General features: G+C 48.4%; 9 protein-coding genes across 9 annotated transcripts; 3 read left to right on the top strand and 6 right to left on the bottom strand.

The window, feature by feature from the left end:
• Positions 1–104: 104 nt before the first annotated feature.
• On the bottom strand, positions 105–1,751 carry LOC4804683 (facilitated trehalose transporter Tret1-2 homolog). The gene has a single exon (XM_001361167.5). The coding sequence runs from the start codon at positions 1,586–1,588 to the stop codon at positions 194–196; it is 1,395 nt and encodes a 464-aa protein (XP_001361204.1). The 5' UTR covers positions 1,589–1,751; the 3' UTR covers positions 105–193.
• Positions 1,752–2,855: 1,104 nt separating this feature from the next.
• LOC4804682 (protein PET100 homolog, mitochondrial) lies at positions 2,856–3,367 on the bottom strand. The gene has a single exon (XM_001361166.4). It carries the CDS (start codon positions 3,244–3,246, stop codon positions 3,004–3,006), a length of 243 nt encoding a protein of 80 aa, XP_001361203.1. The 5' UTR covers positions 3,247–3,367; the 3' UTR covers positions 2,856–3,003.
• A 433-nt stretch (positions 3,368–3,800) lies between these two features.
• RhoGAP54D (Rho GTPase activating protein at 54D) lies at positions 3,801–7,936 on the bottom strand. Its single transcript, XM_002138581.3, has 7 exons — positions 7,348–7,936; positions 7,066–7,286; positions 6,200–7,003; positions 5,975–6,129; positions 4,893–5,885; positions 4,509–4,822; positions 3,801–4,435 (listed from the first exon to the last, which is right to left on the bottom strand). The coding sequence occupies exons 1-7, from the start codon at positions 7,482–7,484 to the stop codon at positions 4,060–4,062; spliced, it is 3,000 nt and encodes a 999-aa protein (XP_002138617.2). The 5' UTR covers positions 7,485–7,936; the 3' UTR covers positions 3,801–4,059.
• A 515-nt stretch (positions 7,937–8,451) lies between these two features.
• Positions 8,452–9,394, top strand: icln (chloride nucleotide-sensitive channel icln). The gene is made up of 2 exons (XM_001361165.4): positions 8,452–8,646; positions 8,710–9,394. Exons 1-2 carry the CDS (start codon positions 8,528–8,530, stop codon positions 9,257–9,259), a joined length of 669 nt encoding a protein of 222 aa, XP_001361202.2. The 5' UTR covers positions 8,452–8,527; the 3' UTR covers positions 9,260–9,394.
• Positions 9,271–10,186, bottom strand: LOC4804679 (uncharacterized). The gene is made up of 2 exons (XM_001361164.4): positions 9,530–10,186; positions 9,271–9,474 (listed from the first exon to the last, which is right to left on the bottom strand). Exons 1-2 carry the CDS (start codon positions 9,917–9,919, stop codon positions 9,394–9,396), a joined length of 471 nt encoding a protein of 156 aa, XP_001361201.3. The 5' UTR covers positions 9,920–10,186; the 3' UTR covers positions 9,271–9,393.
• A 1,160-nt stretch (positions 10,187–11,346) lies between these two features.
• Smurf (SMAD specific E3 ubiquitin protein ligase) lies at positions 11,347–21,486 on the top strand. The gene is made up of 7 exons (XM_001361163.4): positions 11,347–11,617; positions 11,687–11,725; positions 16,567–16,803; positions 16,867–19,183; positions 19,251–19,450; positions 19,518–19,681; positions 19,747–21,486. Exons 1-7 carry the CDS (start codon positions 11,569–11,571, stop codon positions 20,029–20,031), a joined length of 3,291 nt encoding a protein of 1,096 aa, XP_001361200.4. The 5' UTR covers positions 11,347–11,568; the 3' UTR covers positions 20,032–21,486.
• ND-51L1 (NADH dehydrogenase (ubiquinone) 51 kDa subunit-like 1) lies at positions 12,674–14,789 on the top strand. Its single transcript, XM_004444214.3, has one exon. It carries the CDS (start codon positions 12,770–12,772, stop codon positions 14,717–14,719), a length of 1,950 nt encoding a protein of 649 aa, XP_004444271.2. The 5' UTR covers positions 12,674–12,769; the 3' UTR covers positions 14,720–14,789.
• LOC117183768 (uncharacterized) lies at positions 15,746–16,006 on the bottom strand. Its single transcript, XM_033378982.1, has one exon. It carries the CDS (start codon positions 15,969–15,971, stop codon positions 15,798–15,800), a length of 174 nt encoding a protein of 57 aa, XP_033234873.1. The 5' UTR covers positions 15,972–16,006; the 3' UTR covers positions 15,746–15,797.
• On the bottom strand, positions 16,015–16,358 carry LOC117183767 (uncharacterized). Its single transcript, XM_033378981.1, has one exon. The coding sequence runs from the start codon at positions 16,349–16,351 to the stop codon at positions 16,148–16,150; it is 204 nt and encodes a 67-aa protein (XP_033234872.1). The 5' UTR covers positions 16,352–16,358; the 3' UTR covers positions 16,015–16,147.
• Positions 21,487–21,575: the final 89 nt, after the last annotated feature.

The raw sequence follows: 21,575 nt of genomic DNA, 5'->3' as shown, positions 1-21,575 counted from the left end.
CAAATACGCGACATCATTCATTGATCGATATCTTCGCAGTAATTTGAAAATTTAAAAGTTTGTTTTAAAAATAAACAATTTTAAAATACAACAGCAAGGCGATGTTAACTTTTCTGGAAATTTTAATGCTAAATCGATAATTTATACTAACATATATTCATTAAACAATTCGCACATTTAGATGTTTGATCTGCTACGTCTCGTTCTTTTCGGGTTTTTGGACCTTTCCTCCAGCCAGCATGTCCTGAATCTCTAATATCGTCTTGCCTTTGGTCTCGGGAACAAAGAACAGGGCATAAAAGAAGGCCAAAACAGCAATAGCCGTGAAAATCCAAAAGGTTGGTCCCGGCCCAATCGAGTCCTTCAGAATCGGGAACAGGAGCGTTACCATAAATGCAGAGAGCCAGTTGCTGGTGCCAGCAATGGATCCACCAAAACTCTTGATATCCTCCGAGAACAGTTCGGCCATGACCAGCCAGGGAACGGGACCAAATCCAATGGAGAAGAATACAATAAAGATGCAAATACTGACGATGGGCAGCCAGCCAAGGCCGACCACCGAATCTGGATCGCTTTCACTCATCTGAAAGTAGACCCCCATCAGGCACGTTGTGATAGCCATGAAGACGCCAGATATCAGCAGGAGAATACGGCGACCGGCCTTGTCAATGATAGCCACTGCCACCAGCGTTGTGGTTGTTTGAGTGACTCCAATTAGGATTGTGCTGTTGCTGCCGCTGAGACCAGAGCCTACATCTTCGAATATGGAAGTCGAGTAGAAGAGAATGGCGTTGATGCCGGTCCACTGCTGGAAGATCTGTAGCAGAACAGATATCCCCAGACCCTTTCTGGTGACGGGACGTCTTAGAGCAGCCAGAACATTGACCTTAGGCTGATCATTCTGTTTCTGTGCCTCGTCGAGGATCTCCTTCAGTTCCTCGCTGATATCGGCATCCTTGCCGCGTAACCATTGGAGGGCTTTAGCGGTGTCCTCGTTGCGTCCCTTCATTGCCAAGTACACAGGTGATTCAGGCATAAAGATGTGCACTGCGGCAAAGATCAGGGGAAGAATCGAACACAGAATGTTGATCGTGGTAAGCGGGACAAACGCGCCCACCAAGTACCCATAGAATACTCCGGATACGATCAGCAGCTGGAAGAAACTGCCAATCGTTCCGCGCAAGGCTGTCGTTGAGATCTCCGTGCAGTACATGGGAGCAGTCACGCAGAATGCCCCGCCGCACATGCCCAGGATGAAGCGGCCAAAGTATAGCATTGTCACGTTCTTGGCAAAGAGCATCAGGACCCAGCCGACCATGTATGGCGGTATGAGGGCCAGCATAGTCGGCCTCCGGCCAATCCAATCGATCATGAAGCCAACGGGTATGCAGATGATAGTGGCGCCCAATGTCAGCAGTGCGGATATCCAGCCGAATTGACCCGAGGATATCTCAAAGCCGTAGTCCGTTTCCTCCGTGATCATTTTCTCCACCGGCGAGGACCAGCCGATTGAGGCGCCCATACACATGGCGCCAAAGCTGGCCGACAAACCGGCTATATACTGTGGTAGGACCGATCCCTTGGACATGTTGTGTTCTGTTCTATTCTGTTCTCCGTGATGCAAAAAATGGAACTGAAACTGACACGCAGACCGTTATTTGGCTTGACAAATTGCCCTGCATGAGATAACCAAAGCGTCGACGCTGGCGTACAACTGGCACGCTGGCAGAGGGGGAAATACTTGAAGTTGGAGAGAGTCGTAAATCAGATTCTACAGTTTCCCTTTAGAGCGGCGGCGGAGGCAGAGGTGTGGAAAGCGCGCTTTAACGTAAGCAAAAGTCCCCAAAAAGCAATCGGAATCTGAAACAGCTAATTAAATGACTGCTGATATGCCACCGCCACCTCCACCCACCCCCAATACACACACCCCGCCTATTGTTATAAGAACAATCAAGTGCCTCTATAACAATCCGTTCGCTGCCAGTCGGCTATCTGGAGCTACTGATTATACTTTTGCGCGGAACTTATGGACTTTATATTTCATCTTGCTACGCTACGAAAATGGTATTTATTACACACAGATTGAATCAGTATCGGATCACTACAATATTATATATGTATCTGCTATAGGAAACATCAGCCAGAACTATAATTTGTACTGGATCGTGCATACAGATACAGATTATTGGCCATCTAACGTTAGGAATACATGCATGCAGGATTCTTCCAATTCTAGACATCCAATATATTATGTAGAATTCGACTTACAAGAGTATTACATCTTCGGCGTAAGGATTCATTTCCGGGGCATTTTTCTATTTATTGCATCGTGTGAAAGTAGATAATAGCATTACCTACCAAAATAATTGAATGGGCGTAAATCGCTTGGAGGGCATCTAATCTAGCTCTTAACACACATCATTGTACTCATCACGCCGAAAACACATGTAGGTAGGTTTCTAAACTGTGACAAAATTCCTATGCCAACGGTCACATGGCGGTCAAGTTATCAGGAAAGTGGCGTCCTCATTGATGTTGATCGTTTGGATTTGAATTTGTATACTCGTATGGAGGAGCATCGGACGGGCAGTGGACACATTCAACCAGGTGGCAGCGGTTTGGAGCGGCTGGCCTGCTGATAAGCGTCTATCGTTTGATATGGGTTGACCATTTCAAGTGTTCCACTGGGGAGAATCCGCTGTGCACCCGGTTCCTTGTTTTGTGTTAATGCAATATAGGTGTTTTTCCCTAGATAGCATTCTGTTTTGTTTCAAGTATAGCACTGCACATACACAAAAGCCACGGTTCGACGATAATTTACAGATAATTTCCACTCATCATATCCTCAGAATGGATTTGTGCTTTGGGTACATTCAAGTTTTTATTACGTCGCATACAAAAGTGTTTACAGTTTCAGTTTAGTCGCATTTATGGCATAGCTGCAGGATGATCGAAATGGTGTTATATAACGAAACGGCTGGGTGCAGTGATCCATTTGGATTTCTACTTCTTACGCTCTGCCTCCTCCATGGCGCGCATCATTTTGGCATCATGCTTCTCGTGATGCTCCCTTATGGCACGCTGGAGCTCCTCGCGATGACTCTTGTGCTCGGGTGGATACAGCTCGCGCTTCTTTTTGGTCACCCACTCCTCGAAATATTCCGGTTGGTTGAAGATGTGAAACAGAGCCACCGGAAATGCCATGTACATGCCCATCTTGGCTACTTCTAGAACCCAAGTTCCCATTATCCTAGTCGCTGTTTACGCACAAATCTTTTGTAAAACTTAATTTTCCAAACAAAACTTTGTTTCTTTTCGACGAGAAATTGTTGTCAACAAACATCAGCTGTTTGACACTACCGACAGTGTTGGGTAGAGTCCGGTGGGAGAAAAAACCGTGCTTGGCAACGGCAAAAAGTATGCACCAGTAACTGCATTGAATTGTTTTATAGAATAAGTCGCTGTAAAACTAGATTAAGTTGCCACGAAAGGTAGCAGTAAACTTGTTCACAATAAAATACAAATTTTTCACATGAAAAAAAAGAATAAGTCGCGTAATACAGTTTCCTTATGGTCATTAGTGTCCAAGAGCTCTTTGAGAACATCCCGTTTGCTATAACTTGCGATTTGAAGAATAGAATATAATCATTTCTTGATAATTCAACAACATAATTTCCGATGTTTTAACTGTTTAGTAGTACTCCAAACAGTCAGGCACGCTAATTCCAGCGTTTGATGGTGAATACTTTTTGACCATTAATTCGCGATTTCTCATAGTCCCACTGATAATACCCGTGCAATTCTTTAACTGTTGTGATATACACTTTCTTTAATATGTAATGTAATGTTTTTGAGGCGGCATGCATTTATAATGTAATATTCTTAGCTTAACTTTAAAACGCGGTCAGTTAAAAAGCGGGACACGTGTCATACCGAAAACAATTTCACGGAAGCAATATTTTTCTTGAACATTTTGATGAGGGATGATTTTTTAAAACCGTACAACGGTTTTAACGTTAGGATTTTGAAAAACTACACATTTACGAGTACTATTTAAGGCTAAAGGGCTGTTTCGCCTGGATACTCCTCGGAAGAAGTAATAAGCAGCTTTTTGGTGCGCACGTGCTCCTCCTGAACATTCATGTTCTCCTTGTTGTCCGCATCATCTGTGATCAGTTGAGACTTAAGGGGTGTGACGGCCGATCGTTTGCGACCGTTTGTGACGCTGGCATTAACATTGCCATTGCACAAGGGCGAGACCATTGCAGCAGGTTCATTGCCATCCAAGCAGTACAGCAAACTGGGACTCAGCTCGGCCTCATCGAAGTCGTCGATATCTTGGGTGGTGCTGGCTCCACCGAAGTCATCCGAGCGACTGGCAAACGACAAATCCGTCGGGCTGGCAGTCAGCACACTGCGTGTAAGCAGATATTCCCTAAAGATGAAGGAAATTAGAGTGCGAGATAAGAATGGTAGTCCGGTAATGCATTGCATCCATTGCGACTCACTTGAAATCACTGGACAGAGCGTTTGGAGGCTTGGACTCCTCATTGCTATTGCTGTTACTGCTGCTGCACGTACGCTGTCTAGAGCTGAGTAAGCCATAACCCTGCTGATGTCTCAATATCTCGGCATAGCCGCCAAGTGAAGTAGCGTCCTCGCTATGGAGAGAGGGTGGTTCGCGCTGCTTCACGGGGGTCCCGGCCAGGGAGTCCTGTTCATCTTGCTCGGATAAGCTTAGGTTAAGCTGCTTGTCGCCATTGCCAGCCAAGGCATTGAGCAGCATAACGGGTTTGCGGGAGCGTGGCGTCATAATAGACTCCTGCAATGAAATCAGGTATCAAAAAATGATCTTTCATACGGGAATCTATTGCTGTCGCTATTGCGTTTACCTGCATGGCCTTGGGCATGCGCTGCGTCGATTTGGTGATGGGCGACATTGAACGGCGGCCCATGTGGAGAGCTGGTGTGCTCGTTATGAGATCCATGTTACGATACACGCTGCTCTGGAGGATCTGCTGGTAGCCCACGGTCATCGCAGGCAGTTCATTGGAGCTGCCATTGGACTCTGATAATGTATCGTCATCTTCCCCATCCTCATCGTCATCTTCATCGCTACCGTCCACGTCCTCAAGAAGAGGAGCATCTGCTGCCGACGGGAAGTGCTTGCCCTCATCCCCACTGGGACGCCTTCTTAGGGTGGCCGAAACACTGCGCACCAATCGTTTGGTCGTTTCCGGCGTGCTGAACGGGAATCTTAAATTGCCCATGCTCACGCCCTTCATCAATTTGCGAGTTATCAACTTGCCCATGTGGCTGCTGCTGCTGGCAGCCATTGAGCTGGACACCTCAACAATCGGAGTGAGAGCTGCGTCGCCATCGCTGTTTTCTTCGTCTGGAACCTGGGGCAGAATACTCGAAAGGTTAGGCTCCGATTTGTAGCGTGTGGACTGCTGCACGGGTGTAGAGGGATTAGAGTACTCCTCAATCTCGAACAGACGATGGTCGTCCCAGGCCACGCTCTTCTTGTCGATCAGCTGCTTGGCAGCCGCTGACATAAGCTTCAGAGGAGTCACACAGCAACTAGCGTCTATCTCGTCCTCTTCTTGGACAGCACAAACCATTCCAGACAGCTCATTCGATTGCTGACGACTGGCGGGAGCAGAGATGCTACAGCTGGAACTGCTGTCCGAGGACGAGGTCTCAATCTTGAGCGATGTGGATGAGATGGATTTCTGAAGCTGATGCAAGGAGTTAGTAGCAATGAAGGTAGAGGTGACGGTGGATGTAGAGCTTGTGCCCTTCGATGAGGTGGGTGTCGGTGGACAGGGACTCTGGAACAGCACACGCAGCTTGGGCTGCTTTACATGCGACAGATTGGGCGTCTAGGATACGATGGAGAGACATGCGGTTAGTCACCAATAAACACACACATAAATGGAAATGCGTTGCAAATGCTTCTCTTGCGGCTCACCTCAGGATGAAAGCTGGGGGGCACTCTCTTAGGGGTGCGCGACATGAGGCTCTTGTGGAAGATGTGCTTTTTGATGGAGTCCCCCAAGGACTTGGCACTGCGAGTGGCCTCGTTGTTTTTTAGACGATTCATTACAACGACCTGCAGCGGTGTGCCTGAAACGAGCGAGTGGAATTAATGAGCTGTGTCCTAAAGGAACGCAACGGAGTGGAGACAATGTGCTACCTTGTCCGTTTTGCTTGTTAAACTGCTTGATGAGGCGACGCTTCTTGGAGGACTCCGGGAGGCTCTGAATGTGCGCGTACAGCTGCGCCAGTGCAGTGTCCGTGTTATTGCTGTTGTTTGCCGCTGCCGTGGCTGCACGATCTACAAAAGTGTACACCGTGTTGACCGTCGAGACGTCCGAGATGGATTCGTCAAGGGTTTGCTCCGGTGACATGGTTTTTTTGCGTTTGCGCTCAAGAAAGTACGCTCGAATATCGGTGGCTAGCTTTCCGGGAACTTCGAAGATTTCCAGACCCTGCTGAATCATGTAGGACACAATGCTGGACATCTTCTTCGCCGTATAGTGGAGCACCTCAGGCGGCATTTGCCTGGGGCAAATCAGGTGCGGTGTAAACAAGGTGGCCAAATTCTCCGCGGACATCTTGTTGCTCTCCTCACGCGCTGCCACCGCATGGAGCATTTCAATAATGTGCTGCAGTAACTCGCGATGCTCTTCGGGGAGCAGGAGAAGAAGCAGCTGCACCGAGTTGAGAAGATGTCGTTTGCGCTCTGCGGTAGCCGCCACCAGACCCCCCATTAATGCCTGGCTAAGCGGCGCTATCTGAAGATGTGCTGGATAGTGGGCGTCTGTAAGCAAAGGCTCTGGCAGCTCGGCCAGAAAGCTCTTAAAAACAGTGGCACAGTCGTGAGCCGAGAATCCTGTCAGTTCCAAATCCAAGGGCTGGTCGTGCTGTATGTGCATTCGTAGCTCGTTCTGCCTGGAAACGGCTCCTGTCTTGCGAAAGAGTCCCTCCTGGGTGAGATCTGCAGAATAGCATTTCCGCATTTAGAATGAACCATTTTTCCGGACTCTCCCTGTCACTTACTCTTCTCCAGCATAAGAAACTCTTTGAGCTCCTCCAGGTGCATCAGAAAGCCTGCATCAATTTGTTGCTGCAGCGTTTCAGTGGGACTGTTGCCCGCCGACTTACTGCCTGCCCCAGCCGTGCAGCCTGTGGCAGGTCCGCGATTCTTCTTGGAGAGGCGATTCCACTTCTTGATCTTGCCCTTATCTTCATAGACGATTTCATGGCACGGCAAGTCGAACCTGCAACCCATAAATCGGTAAGCACTATATTTCGATGGGATGGCAGCCTGTGGCAACTTACTCGTCGGTGTTTAGTTCCAGCTCGAAGGAGAGGTGCATGCGCACCAGAGACTTGTATTTTTCATAATTGCTGTTGCGCATGCGTGTCGCTAGGTCGCGGTCATTAAATTCATTGATGTTGGCGTATTCCATGTCCATTGTTATACGCAAGGGCGTATACAGGGCGACAGCAGTAGCGAAAGCAACAAAAACAACAACAGCACAGCACCAACGAAAAGGACTTCCGTAGATTCTAATCCCAGCACTCACACGCTCACTTTAACAAATATTACTTTTCTAAAAGCACAACATAGAAGGTTTGTGGCTTGACAGCATATTTGTTGATGGCTTTGCTGGTGGAATTAAATTGCGGAAAATTGGGCGAGACGCGCTGCAAAAATTGAAATATTGAACTAGCAGAGTTGTCACTGGCGTCCAAAGAACACTTTGTGCGAAAACGCCAGGTCCATGTTGAAGAATTATAAGCTGTACACTAATGCTTCTTTATTTACAGCTTAAATTAGTTAGTAAATCTCTTAAAGAACTCGAAATTACAAATTTTATTATGTGCAACGATTGTGATTAATCGTCGGAGCACATATGTATACGTTTTTACATACACATGTAGTTTATATGTACCAAATGTGTAGTTACCATGTAAAAAATAAGACTTCTTTGTTGAAACCTTGTTTTAGCTAAAATACAATAAAAGCAAGGTCTACAAACTAGCCAGTCAAGTAGAAACTTTATTCATCAACGGTCCAAAATTATGTGGGCAAAACTAACAGTTTTAGTTAGCCAGAATTATTCAACTGAATATTAAAATTTAGCAATATGAACGTCTATACTCTTTCGTTTTTTTTGGTTTGGCCCATTTCGCTAAAACCTTTTTTTACGCAAATTCCAATAAAAGCAAGTATTTAACATAATCCAGTTAAGTAGAAAATCGATTCACTAATCGGATCAAATTATGTGGGCATGGCTAAATGTTCTATATAGCTGAGAATATTCCACGGAAGATCAAAAACGAGGAATATGTATAATAGAGCCTGAACTCGTCAGTATATTTATGGTATATTTTTTAAATGAGACGGTATATTTCGGTATATTTCCGAAGGTCAGACCGTATATCTCAAATCACACTATTTTGCTGCCAGACGCTTTTTTTAACAATATTTTTTAATTGAAATTTTCGTGTCAAAATGGTATTAATAACGCCAGTTTCCCCGCCGGAACATGGACTGCTGTACACAGCCAACAATATCAAGCTCAAGCTGGGCGACAATATTGTGGGCGAGGGTACGATTTACATCGCTCAAAAGTGAGTTGAAAATGGTGTGCAAAATGCCGGCGTCGTCAATTGTTATTGTCTCGACTCTCTTAGTTCTCTCTCTTGGCAACCAATTGACCTACCCGAGGGAATATCCATCGAGTGGAAACAAGTGAGCCTTCATGGGATTTCTTCGAACCCAAGGAAGTGCATTTATTTCATGCTGGACCACAAAGTGGAGTGGAATGGCGTGTATGGAAATCCGCAGCCGGCAATCGTCAATGGGCAGAACGGTGGCGGGGCAGAGGCAGACGTTGACGAGGGCAATGGCAGCGACGAGCACGATGAGGACGATGAGAACTTTGAGGATGCTGTGGACGAACAGTTTGAGGAAGTTACAGAGTGCTGGCTGTTGCCCGAGGATATACACACAGTCGATACGATGTATAGCGCAATGACTACTTGCCAGGCCCTGCATCCAGACTCGGCTGACAGCAATTCGGAGGACAGCGACGCCATGGAAGATGCTGGCGGAATGGTCCTCGAAGACGAGGATATGGCCGACGATGCTCTAACACTTGGACGGAACGGGGGAGAAGTAGGAGGCATGCAGAACTTGAGCCTGGACGACGACGATGAGCGCTTCGAGGACGCCGATGAATAAACCATCACTGATACTAAACGTATTTATATTTGAAATCTTATATAAATTTAAGACTAAAAAGTATGAAATGTTAAGATTATATTTGATTAGCTTTTGGAATATTATATAATAAACGCTGTAAGCGCGCTAAAGAGCTAGGAATCGTTTTCCTTTTTGCTTTCCAGGTTTCGTCTAATTTCTGCCTCCAAATCTTGCTCGCTTATGGGTTCGGACAGCTGGAAGAAAGGACATTACTCTTATATTTGTCGCACTGGAGCTTCCTGTACTTACCGCCTTGGCCACGTCTGCCATAAGCATGGCTTGTCTGAAGGGATCGCCGTTTGAGGGGACTTTATCGTAGTTCCAGTAGGTGAACTCGTCAAAAACACCGGTGAGGCGCAATTGACGGTCAGCTGACTCGCTCAAAGGCTTCTCCGTCTCCTGCAGGACTAGGCCCTTGTAACCTTCCGGTACTTTCATCCGCTCGCCCACCAGAGGATAGCCGCGCAAGGCATTGTTCAGCATTCCTGATCCGTAATCGGGTGCTTCACGTGTATAATTGTTGAAGTAGGTCTCCACATTTGCTTCCCCATCTCCACTTATCTTAGCTGGCAAATAGTGCAGATGCAGGGACTTGCCTTTAGCCAAGTTTTTTCCATTAAAATCCAAGGTAATCGACATTATGGAAACGAGATTAAATAAAAAATATAAAAACACAATCGCCGCCAAAAACCATTTACTCCAAGTGTTGTAAGTCGGCACGGAAATTTTGAACGTGATCAGGGCTACCAATCTTTTCGCAAGAAAAAATATCAGTTTTTGCAGAAAATATGCTAAAATATAGCTCAACTATACAACAAAATGTTGTGTATTTCATAAAGTTTGTTATTAGATGGGGTTTGTAGGCATAGATTTTATCAATTTAAAGTAGTCCAAACTCCGGATAACAGCAGTGTTCGAATGTAGACAAATTCCAAGAACTAGCTATAAAACAGCCGATTTGGTAACAGTGGTGATAAGTGTTGAATAAGGCCAATGAAATACGTTTACCAGCACTGAAACACACCAACAATAAAAATGGCGTTCGTAGAACTAATTTCTGCGATACATTAGTTTATAAACGTGCGCAAAAGCAACTGAGCTGGCAGTTAATAATGTAGTTTAACTAATCAAAAAGTGAAAACCCATAACGAATGGCTGCAGAAGCATAGCACGCGCTTTTCAAACACATTCTCGTGGTTTTGGTCCCTTCCGTACCTCCCTCGGTCGTCGGCACCCTTCCGTTGCTCGCTCGCACTCACCGTGCGTAAAACGAAAGAATATTTATTGCAATCGCGCTGAAATAGAGCGCACTACATATAGACGAGTGTACATATAGGCACAGCACATGTGTGTAGTTTATAATAAATTTAAAAAGAATCGAGCCACCAAATTTGCCTCAATTGATTATTATTGCAAATTTTTGCAACACACACACACGCCCGTACAAATACGAATGCAAATGCGAGGCGCACCCATACAAGAGCAGCAGCTAAATTAAAGTTAATTAAACGCCTAGTGGAATTTAATTTAATACAATTTATGAAACACATAATAAAGTTAAGCCTCGATTCCCTTGCCTAGCAAGAGAGGGGCGTCAGTGTGTATGGATGTGTGCGTGTGAGCGAGACATGTGCGTGTGAATTGTTTTCAAAGCAGCAGCAGCAACAACGGTAACAGCAAACAGCAAAACAATTTCGGGTGAGTTCTCGTGCATATATTTTTTTTTGCTACCTGCAAACTCTGCCCCTACCTGTCTCACCTTGCTGGAGCAGAAGAAGTGGGACGGAAGGGCCCTATCAAAGTGTTTTGTAACCGCGAATTTATTGATAAAATAACCTTTTTTTGTCGATATCTTTCTATTGCAGTTTGTAATAACTAACAAATCGCTGTTAGCATGCATATGTGTGAGTGCATACAATGACACAAAACCGCAATTGCAGCTGCAACAATAACAACAACAAAAACCAGCGTCAAGGCTATCGAAAAAAACAGCAACAAGAACGGCAGCAGCGGAGGGAGAGCCAGCAGCAGCAGCAGCAGCAGCAGTTACCTTCGGCAATGAAAATATTTCTTGCTACGTCCACCTCCGCCACCGCCACCACCTCCTCCTTCTCCCTATCCCTTTACCAACAACAACAGAAGCAGCAACACGGCCGTCACCAGCAACCAGAGAAACAAACATGCTGCTTGGGCGCCGTCTAATTGTCGTATAAATAATTAATCGGCATACAAAATAAATGAACCTATATTTACAAAAGCAAAACAATACCAATTAAAAGTCGGAAATTATGAATAACTATCCACGTCGCAATGGTACACACAAAGTTCGAATAACGAGTAAGTTTTTTGCACAGCACCAAAATGAACGATCGTTGGCTCTAAACATTTCCCTCTTCCGTTTTACAGTATTGTGTGCTCGAAACTTGGCTCGCAAGGATTTATTTCGTGAGTACTTATTTTGTGTGTGTTTTTTTTTATTTGCTTGGGAGAGTTCTTGGTATCGAAATCCATCCAGAGCCGCGCGTGTTTCTAAATCAAATTTCCCAGTGGGTTCCCTCACACTCTTTCCCATTACCTACGAATATATATGCATATGAAATGAAGTATTGCTAAATTTAGCACTTCCTTTTGTCTACTTTCATTTTTCACCAAATTGCGGCACTATGCCTGGCCCCCCCATCAAATAAAATGTGTGAATGTCTGTCCGTCTGCCTGTCTGTATCGTTGTGCCATATCTGAGCTCTTTTTTTCCATATATTTTCTGTTTAGATATAACAAAAGTGATTATTACTAATTTGCTTTCATTGCGGCTCACATCACACACACTCACACTGGGGCACGAGGCATAATTTTTCTTTCCCCTTATTTTGTTTGTTTGTTATTTATTATTTTTCCCCCCACTCTCGTATCTTGTCCACATTTTTTTTACACATCGCTGCACTTAAATCACGCTCTGAGCATTTCCCAACAACTGCCCAAAACAGTAAACCCATAGCATATATTAGTGCTATATATTGTATGAGAAGAAGAGATCCCAAAGAAGGGATCGTAGCCATGATAATTCCAATGTGGAATCTATCCATAGAAAAGTCCAGGGTCTCTCGGTGGCTCTTGCTCTACATTCGTGGCGGGGAATTATTTTTCCCATCCTGCCTTTTGTTTCTTTTTGTTTTATCGACAGTGTCTGATTAGATTTGAGACAAATACTCGAACATTTTATGGCCTAGGCGCACTGGCTGCACTGTCATCGGTGGGAGAAACCTTGAAAAACGGTGCCTTTCGGGTTTTTACTTTAAGTTTTTGCTACTTTAAGTTTTTTACGATATAAATAGATCACCATAGGACTATGACGCTATAACTGTGAGCAATCGATTCGTAGTGGGTTTTTTCTCTCGTTGACCCCAGGCATAGTTGCCCTTGGCTTTTGCTTATCAAAATATAAACTCAATTTATTAATCGGCACAAATCGGAACAGATAGCATCTCGAAAATGATACCCTTAGGTCTGCTGCGGCAGCAGCTGTCCAAAAATTACAAGATTTCTCTTATCAGAACCCTGGCGGATGGAAAGGGGTCCAAAGGTGGGAGGAATCCCAGCGGAAAGCTGCACGAAAAACCAAAAGAAAGTGCCGATAAGCAGCAGCGACTAAAGGCATCGAAATTTCCATTCGTGATAACCGCTCCAGCGGCATCGAAATTCCCCGTGGAGGAGGAGCCAGCGAACCGCCTGCTCGAAATACTTGACAGCCGCCAGGGAAAACGGAAGGAAGACCTAATCGTCAATGACACGAAGAAGAAGTTCGATTTCAGCAGATTGAAGCCCCTCGCCAACTTCCCGGTGGAGTCGCGCAAGAATTCCAAAAGCAAGTTTCCCGTCAACGAGAGGACGCTGGAGACCGAAGACGACCGACTGGAGGAGGTGCTTCAGAAGGCGGCCAAGAAGGTTGAGAGGGAGTCGCGCGGACGCTTGGCTCAGAATTGGCCTGCTGTGGCACAAAAAGCAAAGGGTCCAGCAGGCCCTCCTCCTCCTCCTCCTCCAGCCAAAGATGGACCCTCCAAAAGGGCACCTCCTCGCAAGGCAGGAGCTCTTCCACCCAGAAAACTCCCACCGGGCACACCGCCGCCACAGACAAAGAAAACATTTGGCCCTCTGGCCGATGCTGATCGCATCTTTACCAATCTTTACGGCCGGCACGACTGGCGCCTGAAGGCCGCCATGAAGCGCGGCGACTGGTACATGACCAAGGAGATCCTAGGGAAGGGTCATCTGTGGATCATCAACGAGATGAAGACCTCGGGACTGCGCGGCCGCGGCGGTGCCGGCTTCCCGAGCGGCCTAAAGTGGTCGTTCATGAATAAGCCACCGGATGGAAGGCCCAAGTTTCTGCTGGTCAACGCCGATGAGGGGGAGCCGGGCACCTGCAAGGACCGCGAGATCCTGCGCCACGATCCGCACAAGTTGGTGGAGGGCTGCCTGATAGCGGGCCGTGCGATGGGGGCCAACACCGGATACATCTACATCCGCGGGGAGTTCTACAACGAGGCCTGCAACCTGCAGTACGCCATCCTGGAGGCTTACAAGGCGGGCTTCCTGGGGCCGAACGCCTGCGGTTCCGGTTTCGAGTTCGATCTCTATGTCCAGCGGGGAGCGGGCGCCTACGTGTGCGGCGAGGAAACATCGCTCATCGAATCGCTTGAGGGGAAGGCGGGCAAGCCGCGCAATAAGCCCCCCTTCCCGGCGGACATCGGGGTATTTGGCTGCCCCTCGACGGTGACCAATGTGGAGACGGTGTCGGTGGCTCCTACGATCTGTCGCCGCGGCGGCAACTGGTTCGCCAGCTTCGGACGCACCCGCAACTCTGGCACAAAGCTCTTCAACATCTCCGGCCACGTGGAGCGGCCTTGCACCGTCGAGGAGGAGTTGTCGATGCCCACGCGTGAGCTAATCGAACGCCATGCGGGCGGGGTCATCGGTGGATGGGACAATCTGCTGGCCATTATCCCGGGCGGCTCGTCCACTCCCTGCATTCCCAAGGAGGACGCCAGCAAGGCCATCCACGACTACGACGGCCTCATGGCCGTGCGCTCCTCCCTAGGCACCGGCGCCATCATAGTGATGAACAAGCAGACGGACATCATCAAGGCCATAGCCCGTTTGGCCGCCTTCTACAAGCACGAGAGCTGCGGCCAGTGCACCCCCTGCCGCGAGGGCCTCCACTGGGTGAATCTGATCATGCAGCGCTTCGTGACCGGGCAGGCCAGCGTCGGGGAGATCGACATGCTGTGGGAGATCACCAAGCAGATCGAGGGCCACACCATTTGCGCCCTGGGCGACGGGGCATCTTGGCCGCCGCAGGGCCTCATCCGTCACTTCCGTCCGCTCATCGAGGAGCGCATCAAGGAGCGCGCGGCCTGCGATGCAGCAGCAGCCGCTTCCTAAATGTCACGGTTTCCGTTTTTTGTTTGTTTTGTTTCATAATAATCCAATAAAGAAGAGATGACGCACGGCACACGGCACACGCTTTATGCAAGACTGCCTTCCCGCCTGCCTGCCTCGTCTGCCCCCTCAGCAGCGAGTGAAAGTGCAGCCAGTCGTGCAACTTCCTCTTCAATGGGGCTCTGAGGGAACGGGCACTGTGCCACGTAGCGTAAAGCCAAATAGGGTTGAAAATTGGACGAGACATGTGGCTGACGCCAGTCGAAAGCTTCGCCACTTCTTACTTTTCGCGCTCTTCAACCATGAAGTGAGTGTCGCTTCGGGTTGCTTAACTTTGGCAGGCATTCCAGATACCAGATGTCCCTGCAGAAGCCTGGTCAACGGGATAGATATCACAAGATACTTTGGATCAGAATCGAAGCCTGAAAGGGTATCCAAAAGTCACACGATCTTCGATTGTGTCTGCCTTGGCTCGTTTTGTGTGTGTTCTCTGTGGCATGAAATCAATCGAACAGCTGTGTGGCGACAACAGCAATGGACATCAACGAGGGGTCTCCGTCTCAAATTACACGAGACACAAAGGCTTGGGCATACTGAGCAGGATTCGTGTATCCTGGAGCCTGGAGCAAGGCAAGCGATGGTTGGGGATACTCAAACGAGGCCTCCTATGGCTGTGTTCTCATTTACCTGCGAACTGAGTCAGCGGAGACGATATACATACGTACACAGTGAGAGCCGTGCAAGTAGTTCCCTCCCAATTGTTTAATTCCCTTGGAATGCCCGTGCGCTTAATTTGTCAAGTTTCCCCGTGCGGGGCACACTATGGGGCTGTGGGACGATAAGCAGCGTTGGGGGCAGCGGCAGCCACAGCGGGTGGGAAGTTGGCTGATTTGATAGCAGAGATTGGCAGATAGGAACACCCAACCCCCAATCCCCTACCCAACCGCTAGTCCCCCCTTCTGTCCCTCTTAATAAATGACACACTTGGCCCCAATCACTGCCCCGATCTGTGCGGAAGATATACAGATATTTAGGTTTGAAGCATTCTTCAGATTCAGATTTATTTAATCGTTGGTTTGCCTCATCCGTAGGGATTGAATGGCGGTGTGGTGGGTATCGGTGGCATGGATCCTTGTCGTGGCTGGGTGCGTGCTCGGAAGCGGTTCTCATTGAACGGTGAGGCTTCTCCTCCTGTGGCCAGGGCTAGGAACAGGGCGACCAGAAGGCCCAGCAGGTTCAGCCAAGTGGAAGACATTTTGCGGACTGTAGAATGATGCTGCGAAGTGATGAATGCTTCTGCTTTTATATACGATTCCGACCAACGGGGGGGATGGCCCCTATTCGAGAGAGATAACCCATGGCCTGGCACCGCGGGGAACCTCACAATCACAAGGGGAACTTTTACTGCTTCTGCTGCTTCCCCCCACGCGATTAATCTGCCTCTGTGGTGTCCTCCTCCAAGGGGGAGAAGATTATTTCTGCTGCTCCTGATGCTGGCGTTGTCCTCTGCTGGAGTTCCAGGCAGAGTGGATTGATCTGCAGACGCTGTGTGAAGCCAGGATGTCTATGGGAGTACATGTATCCCTGCAGCAGTAGCTGCAGCAGGAGAAACCCCACAAACTGGAAGCGATGCATGTTGATAACTAACTAAAAAGATCAGATATATTACTCAGATATGAATCCAAATATAAGCCATTTATGGGGTGATATGTGGTTAATAGTGCTAAATGGATTACCATTCCCATTCAGATCTTAGGCACGCAATCGTATCATCATTGTTGACAATACAGAATGGCAGAATCGTTGGGTAATCGTTTCCATTTCCCCTTTCAATTGTTTGGTGTTTGCAGGCCTCCCCGATCCCTTCGCCAAAGTCCAGGTGGATGGCACTGGTCAGGTGTACTCGACGGAGATAAGCAAATCCTCGCTGGACCCCAAATGGAATGCGCACTACGATCTGTTCCTGGGCCTGGCCGATGCAATCACCATAACCGTGTGGAATCAGCGAAAGATACACAAAGGCAGCGGCTTCCTGGGCTGCGTGAGGATACCCGCCTTCACCATTCAAAGCCTCAAAGGGGCAGGATGTAAGTATCCCCCTCCGTCACTCTCTCTTCGTTCGTGCTGACGATAATTCATTGCACTTTCAGTTCAACGCTTGGATTTGGGCAAACTATCGCCGGACGACGATGAGCTGGTGCGTGGACAGATCATTATATCGCTGCTGTCGAAGGATGGCCCTAGCAGCGGCAATCCCCTGGCCATTGTCGGCCCCAGCGGCGATGTGCGGGGACCCTCCGAGGATGATTCTTCGGAGGACAGTCTGCCCGAAGGCTGGGAGGAGCGGCGCACGGACAACGGACGGATCTACTATGTGAACCACGCCACCAAATCCACCCAATGGGACCGACCCAGGCTGCCGGGTGGCGGCGGCACATCACCGCAACAGCGCCACCACAATGGCAACAACAGCCACGGCCACGGGGATAGGCAGGCGCCGGCGGGTCCCACACGCTCCACGACCTGCACCAATCTGCTGAATGGCGGCAATCGCAATCGAGAGGCGGCTGGGACGGGGTCGGACGAGCGACGCCACTCCACGGAGATCCTGTCCAGTGTGGGCAAGGAAAACACCAGCCCCACGACGCCAATGGCCTCAATGGCCGTGACCACACCTGGCAAAAAGTCCTCCTCCACGACCCCGTCCGGCGGTCGCACCTTGGAGACGCGCTGCGGCAACGAACCGACCACGCCCACCAGCAGCACGACGACGACAACGACGGCGACGGGTCGCCTCCACAGCAACAACGACAATCACGTGAATCATGTGAAAACGCCAAAGCATCAAACGAATGGCCACGGCCATGGATCCCATGCTCCCGGCGAGGGCACGTCCACATCGCCAACGGGTCAGCAGAACTATGTGAATGGGAATGCTCAAAGTGGGACAGGGAGTGGGAATGGCAGCTTCCAAGCGGCCCAGCCACAAAGTGCCAGCAATGGCTGGACCCAGGAGGAGTCATCAGCAACGACAGCGACAGCGAACTCAACGACAAGGACAACGACGCCACCCAGGCACAATCAGAGCCAGAGTCAGAGTCCGCCCGCAACGAATGCTGCCACATCCCCAGCAGCAGCTACGCCCGCTGCCAATGGAAACACTGTACACAGTCCGAATGCAAACAGCCAGCCAGGAGGCGGCAGATCCTACACTGCGGCGACTCCGGGCCAGCGTTCACAGCGTCGCAGCTCTCGGCAGCAGGGGGGCGATGAGCCCTCCACGCGGCGTCGCTCCTCACGCGGTACCCGCCACGGAGGCAGTGCAGGAGGGGGAGGGGGAGGATCTGGACAGAGATTAGCATCGGCCGCTATTGCAGCGGCCAATCAGGCGGCGCGTCCCTTTCTGGACCTGCCCTCCGGCTACGAGATGCGGACCACGCAACAGGGCCAGGTGTACTTCTATCACATACCCACGGGTGTGTCCACGTGGCACGATCCGCGGATACCGCGGGACTTTGACACCCAGCATCTGCCGCTGGACTCTATCGGTCCTTTGCCCAGTGGCTGGGAGCAGAGGAAAACGGCCTCCGGACGCGTCTATTTTGTGGACCACAACAACCGCACGACACAGTTCACGGATCCGCGTCTCAGTGGGAGTCTGCTGCAGCTGATTCGCCGGGGACCTGTGCCGCCGACTGGAGCAGCAGCTCCTGGCGCTGCCACACCACCCACGACAGCAGCAGCGGCGTCGGCGGCTTCCGCGTCCGCGCCCAATCCCACTTCTACATCCAATCAGCCAGCTGCACCTGGCCCTGCACCTGCCCCACCACCAACAGCAGCAGCAGCAGGCTCCACGGCAGCAAACACGACAGCGACAACTATAACGAACACCCCGCATCGCATTTGTCCGGAAGGCCTGCCGCAGGGCCTGCTCGAGGGGGCCGACTTGCTGCCAAAGTACCGCCGGGATCTGGTCGGAAAACTACGCGCCCTGCGCACCGAGCTGCAAACGATGCAGCCGCAGTCCGGCCACTGCCGGCTAGAGGTGTCGCGCAACGAGATTTTCGAGGAGAGCTATAGACTGATAATGAAGATGCGGGCCAAGGACATGCGCAAGCGTTTGATGGTCAAGTTCAAGGGTGAGGAGGGTTTGGACTATGGCGGTGTGGCCCGCGAGTGGCTGCATCTGCTCTCCCGCGAGATGCTCAATCCGCAGTACGGCCTGTTTCAGTACAGTCGCGACGACCACTACACGCTGCAGATCAATCCCGATTCGGGCGTGAATCCGGACCATCTCTCCTACTTTCACTTTGTGGGCCGCACCCTGGGCATAGCCGTGTTCCACGGCCACTGCCTCGACGGGGGCTTCACCACGCCCTTCTACAAGCAGCTGCTGAACAAACCCATCACGCTGGGCGACATCGAGGGCGTCGATCCTGAGCTGCACCGCAGCCTCACCTGGATGCTGTAAGTGGATCAGTGCTCACTCTACCTCGGCACATTTTAAGCCTGTGTATCTTTATTTGTTTTGCAGGGAGAGCAACATTAGCGGCATCATCGAGTCGACATTCAGCGTGGAGAACAATAGCTTTGGGGCTCTGGTGGTGCACGAACTGAAGCCTGGCGGCGCCGCCATACCCGTCACGGAGGAGAACAAGCGCGAGTACGTTAAGCTCTATGTAAACTATCGCTTCATGCGCGGTATCGAACAGCAGTTTCTGGCTCTGCAGAAAGGTCTGTACATCATCTGATTGTAAATCTCAGATTGATATCAATACCCAAATGAATCCTCTTCTTGCAGGCTTCTGTGAGCTGATACCCAACCATCTGCTGCGACCGTTTGATGAGCGGGAACTGGAATTGGTCATTGGCGGCATCTCGAGCATCGATGTCAACGATTGGCGCAACAATACGAGACTGAAGCACTGTACGAACGAGACGACGCAAGTGCTGTGGTTCTGGCAGGTGCGAAAGGACACCGTCCTTACCTTATATTTATAGATTGGTAAATAATAATTTTTTTTATGCAGGTGGTCGAGTCGTACAGCTCTGAGATGCGAGCACGTCTGCTGCAGTTTGTGACGGGGTCGTCGCGGGTGCCGTTGCAGGGATTCCGTGCACTGCAAGGATCCACGGGTGCGGTGGGGCCACGTCTGTTCACCATCCACCTCACCGTCGATGTTCCCACACAGAACCTCCCCAAGGCGCACACCTGCTTCAATCGGATCGATCTACCGCCTTACGAGAACTATCAGCTGCTCTGCGATAAGCTGACCCAAGCGGTGGAGGAGACCTGTGGCTTTGCCGTGGAGTAGGGACCAAGCGATCGATAGAATCCAGAGATAAAATCCCCCACACACCCACACCCACGCATATGCAAATACATAGGCACCTATAAATAAATATACACCAACATATACATATACAAAAAGGCGCATGCGAGGAGAACGCGACGCTTATATCAAAATTCTAGGGACCCTGATCCCTGCCGATTCCACATACCTTTTGTTTCTATATAATTTGTTTGTTGCTGTTCAATCGTGTGTGCGCTGCGCTTTTTGCAGTTGAAAATCAATTATTTAGCGAGTATGTACGGACTCTCATCTTATACATAGTTACCAAGTGCATATACACATATACATTTATATATATAAATATATACATAATATATATACACCCACACACACACCTCCCTCCCATAAAGCGTTTATATATTATATATACATCTGTATTTCTATCGTCTGTCCATTATTGGCATCCATCTTCCCCCAACCCAGGGCCTTTGTTCGTTTACGTCGTGGCGCATGTTATAAATTGTAGTTTAAAATATTACGAAACCAATTATACATACATACAAATATACATTGATTATACATATATCATAGTTGATAATTAGGCATTAAAAACAAATTTTAATTAATTGTAGGCATTGGACCGGCAATTCTCTGTGCTTTTGTTTAGTTTAAAATATATAGTTTTTGATGTTTATTAATTACATTTTGTACATTTATAAAAACCAATCGAGAATTCACTGCTAAGTTTTTAATTATTGTTTAAATTGTCCTTAAATATACACACCACACCACACTCCACCCCACACCACACATACACTCATCGACTCACACGCATTATTATTTAATAAGAATTCACAACACAATACGATGGCAAATCAAAAAACTTGAAAAATTACTCAACTCGTAAATTAATTATTTTTTAAATAAATGCAAATTATTTAAATTAAATTATATTTTGTATTGCTTTTGATTTCCATTACCATTTCGTTGACCTTTTGTTTCGCCCGGTTCGGTTCGCCATTCATGCCAAAATCAAAACAATTACGGATCAAATCGCATACATAATATGTATTACATATACACACATATTTACATCAATTTTTAATCGCAACGAATTGGACAAATTTCTAGAAGGTGATATTAGTGAAAATTTTTAACTGTCTTTAATCTTTAATTGAAGCGAAACAACAATTGGTAGTTATTTAAGAGCCCCCGCCCCATAGCCTCCCCACCCCCATTCCCGAGCCCACCATACAGCCCGAAATGTGTATTGCATATGTGAAAACTCTATTGATTTATATAGAACTTAGCCCTAAACAAGATACAACACAAATCGATCGTTAACTTTTAGCTTTAGCGAGCTCTAGGATGTGAACCACTAAGAATTCTGAAGCAGAAACCGAAACCCTGCAAACATTGACAAGGACTTTGATCCGATAACCAAAAGGGATTAAGTTAATAAATAAATGAGCCTTATAAACCATGTATTTTCATTCAAACGAAGCGTGACTGAATATTCAAGCACTCGACGGGAAAAGATCTGTAAGGCGCTTGATGCGTGGGTT

This window comes from Drosophila pseudoobscura, chromosome 3 (genome assembly GCF_009870125.1).
Source record: "Drosophila pseudoobscura strain MV-25-SWS-2005 chromosome 3, UCI_Dpse_MV25, whole genome shotgun sequence".
Lineage (NCBI taxonomy): Eukaryota > Metazoa > Arthropoda > Insecta > Diptera > Drosophilidae > Drosophila > Drosophila pseudoobscura.
The sequence above is the reverse complement of the archived record's forward strand: the minus strand, read 5'-3'. Positions and strand labels throughout refer to the sequence as shown.

Coding starts and splice junctions, on each gene's coding strand:
- LOC4804683 (XM_001361167.5), bottom strand. CDS start 1,588: ATGTCCAAGGGATCGGTCCTACCACAGTATATAGCCGGTTTGTCGGCC.
- LOC4804682 (XM_001361166.4), bottom strand. CDS start 3,246: ATGGGAACTTGGGTTCTAGAAGTAGCCAAGATGGGCATGTACATGGCA.
- RhoGAP54D (XM_002138581.3), bottom strand. CDS start 7,484: ATGGACATGGAATACGCCAACATCAATGAATTTAATGACCGCGACCTA. Junction 6,130..6,199: donor TAACAAGCAAAACGGACAAG/GTAGCACATTGT, acceptor CGCTCGTTTCAG/GCACACCGCTGCAGGTCGTT. Junction 5,886..5,974: donor CCCCCAGCTTTCATCCTGAG/GTGAGCCGCAAG, acceptor ATCGTATCCTAG/ACGCCCAATCTGTCGCATGT.
- icln (XM_001361165.4), top strand. CDS start 8,528: ATGGTATTAATAACGCCAGTTTCCCCGCCGGAACATGGACTGCTGTAC. Junction 8,647..8,709: donor ACGATTTACATCGCTCAAAA/GTGAGTTGAAAA, acceptor CGACTCTCTTAG/TTCTCTCTCTTGGCAACCAA.
- LOC4804679 (XM_001361164.4), bottom strand. CDS start 9,919: ATGTCGATTACCTTGGATTTTAATGGAAAAAACTTGGCTAAAGGCAAG. Junction 9,475..9,529: donor TGGCAGACGTGGCCAAGGCG/GTAAGTACAGGA, acceptor CCTTTCTTCCAG/CTGTCCGAACCCATAAGCGA.
- Smurf (XM_001361163.4), top strand. CDS start 11,569: ATGAATAACTATCCACGTCGCAATGGTACACACAAAGTTCGAATAACG. Junction 11,618..11,686: donor ACACAAAGTTCGAATAACGA/GTAAGTTTTTTG, acceptor TCCGTTTTACAG/TATTGTGTGCTCGAAACTTG. Junction 19,451..19,517: donor GTTTCTGGCTCTGCAGAAAG/GTCTGTACATCA, acceptor CTCTTCTTGCAG/GCTTCTGTGAGCTGATACCC.
- ND-51L1 (XM_004444214.3), top strand. CDS start 12,770: ATGATACCCTTAGGTCTGCTGCGGCAGCAGCTGTCCAAAAATTACAAG.
- LOC117183768 (XM_033378982.1), bottom strand. CDS start 15,971: ATGTCTTCCACTTGGCTGAACCTGCTGGGCCTTCTGGTCGCCCTGTTC.
- LOC117183767 (XM_033378981.1), bottom strand. CDS start 16,351: ATGCATCGCTTCCAGTTTGTGGGGTTTCTCCTGCTGCAGCTACTGCTG.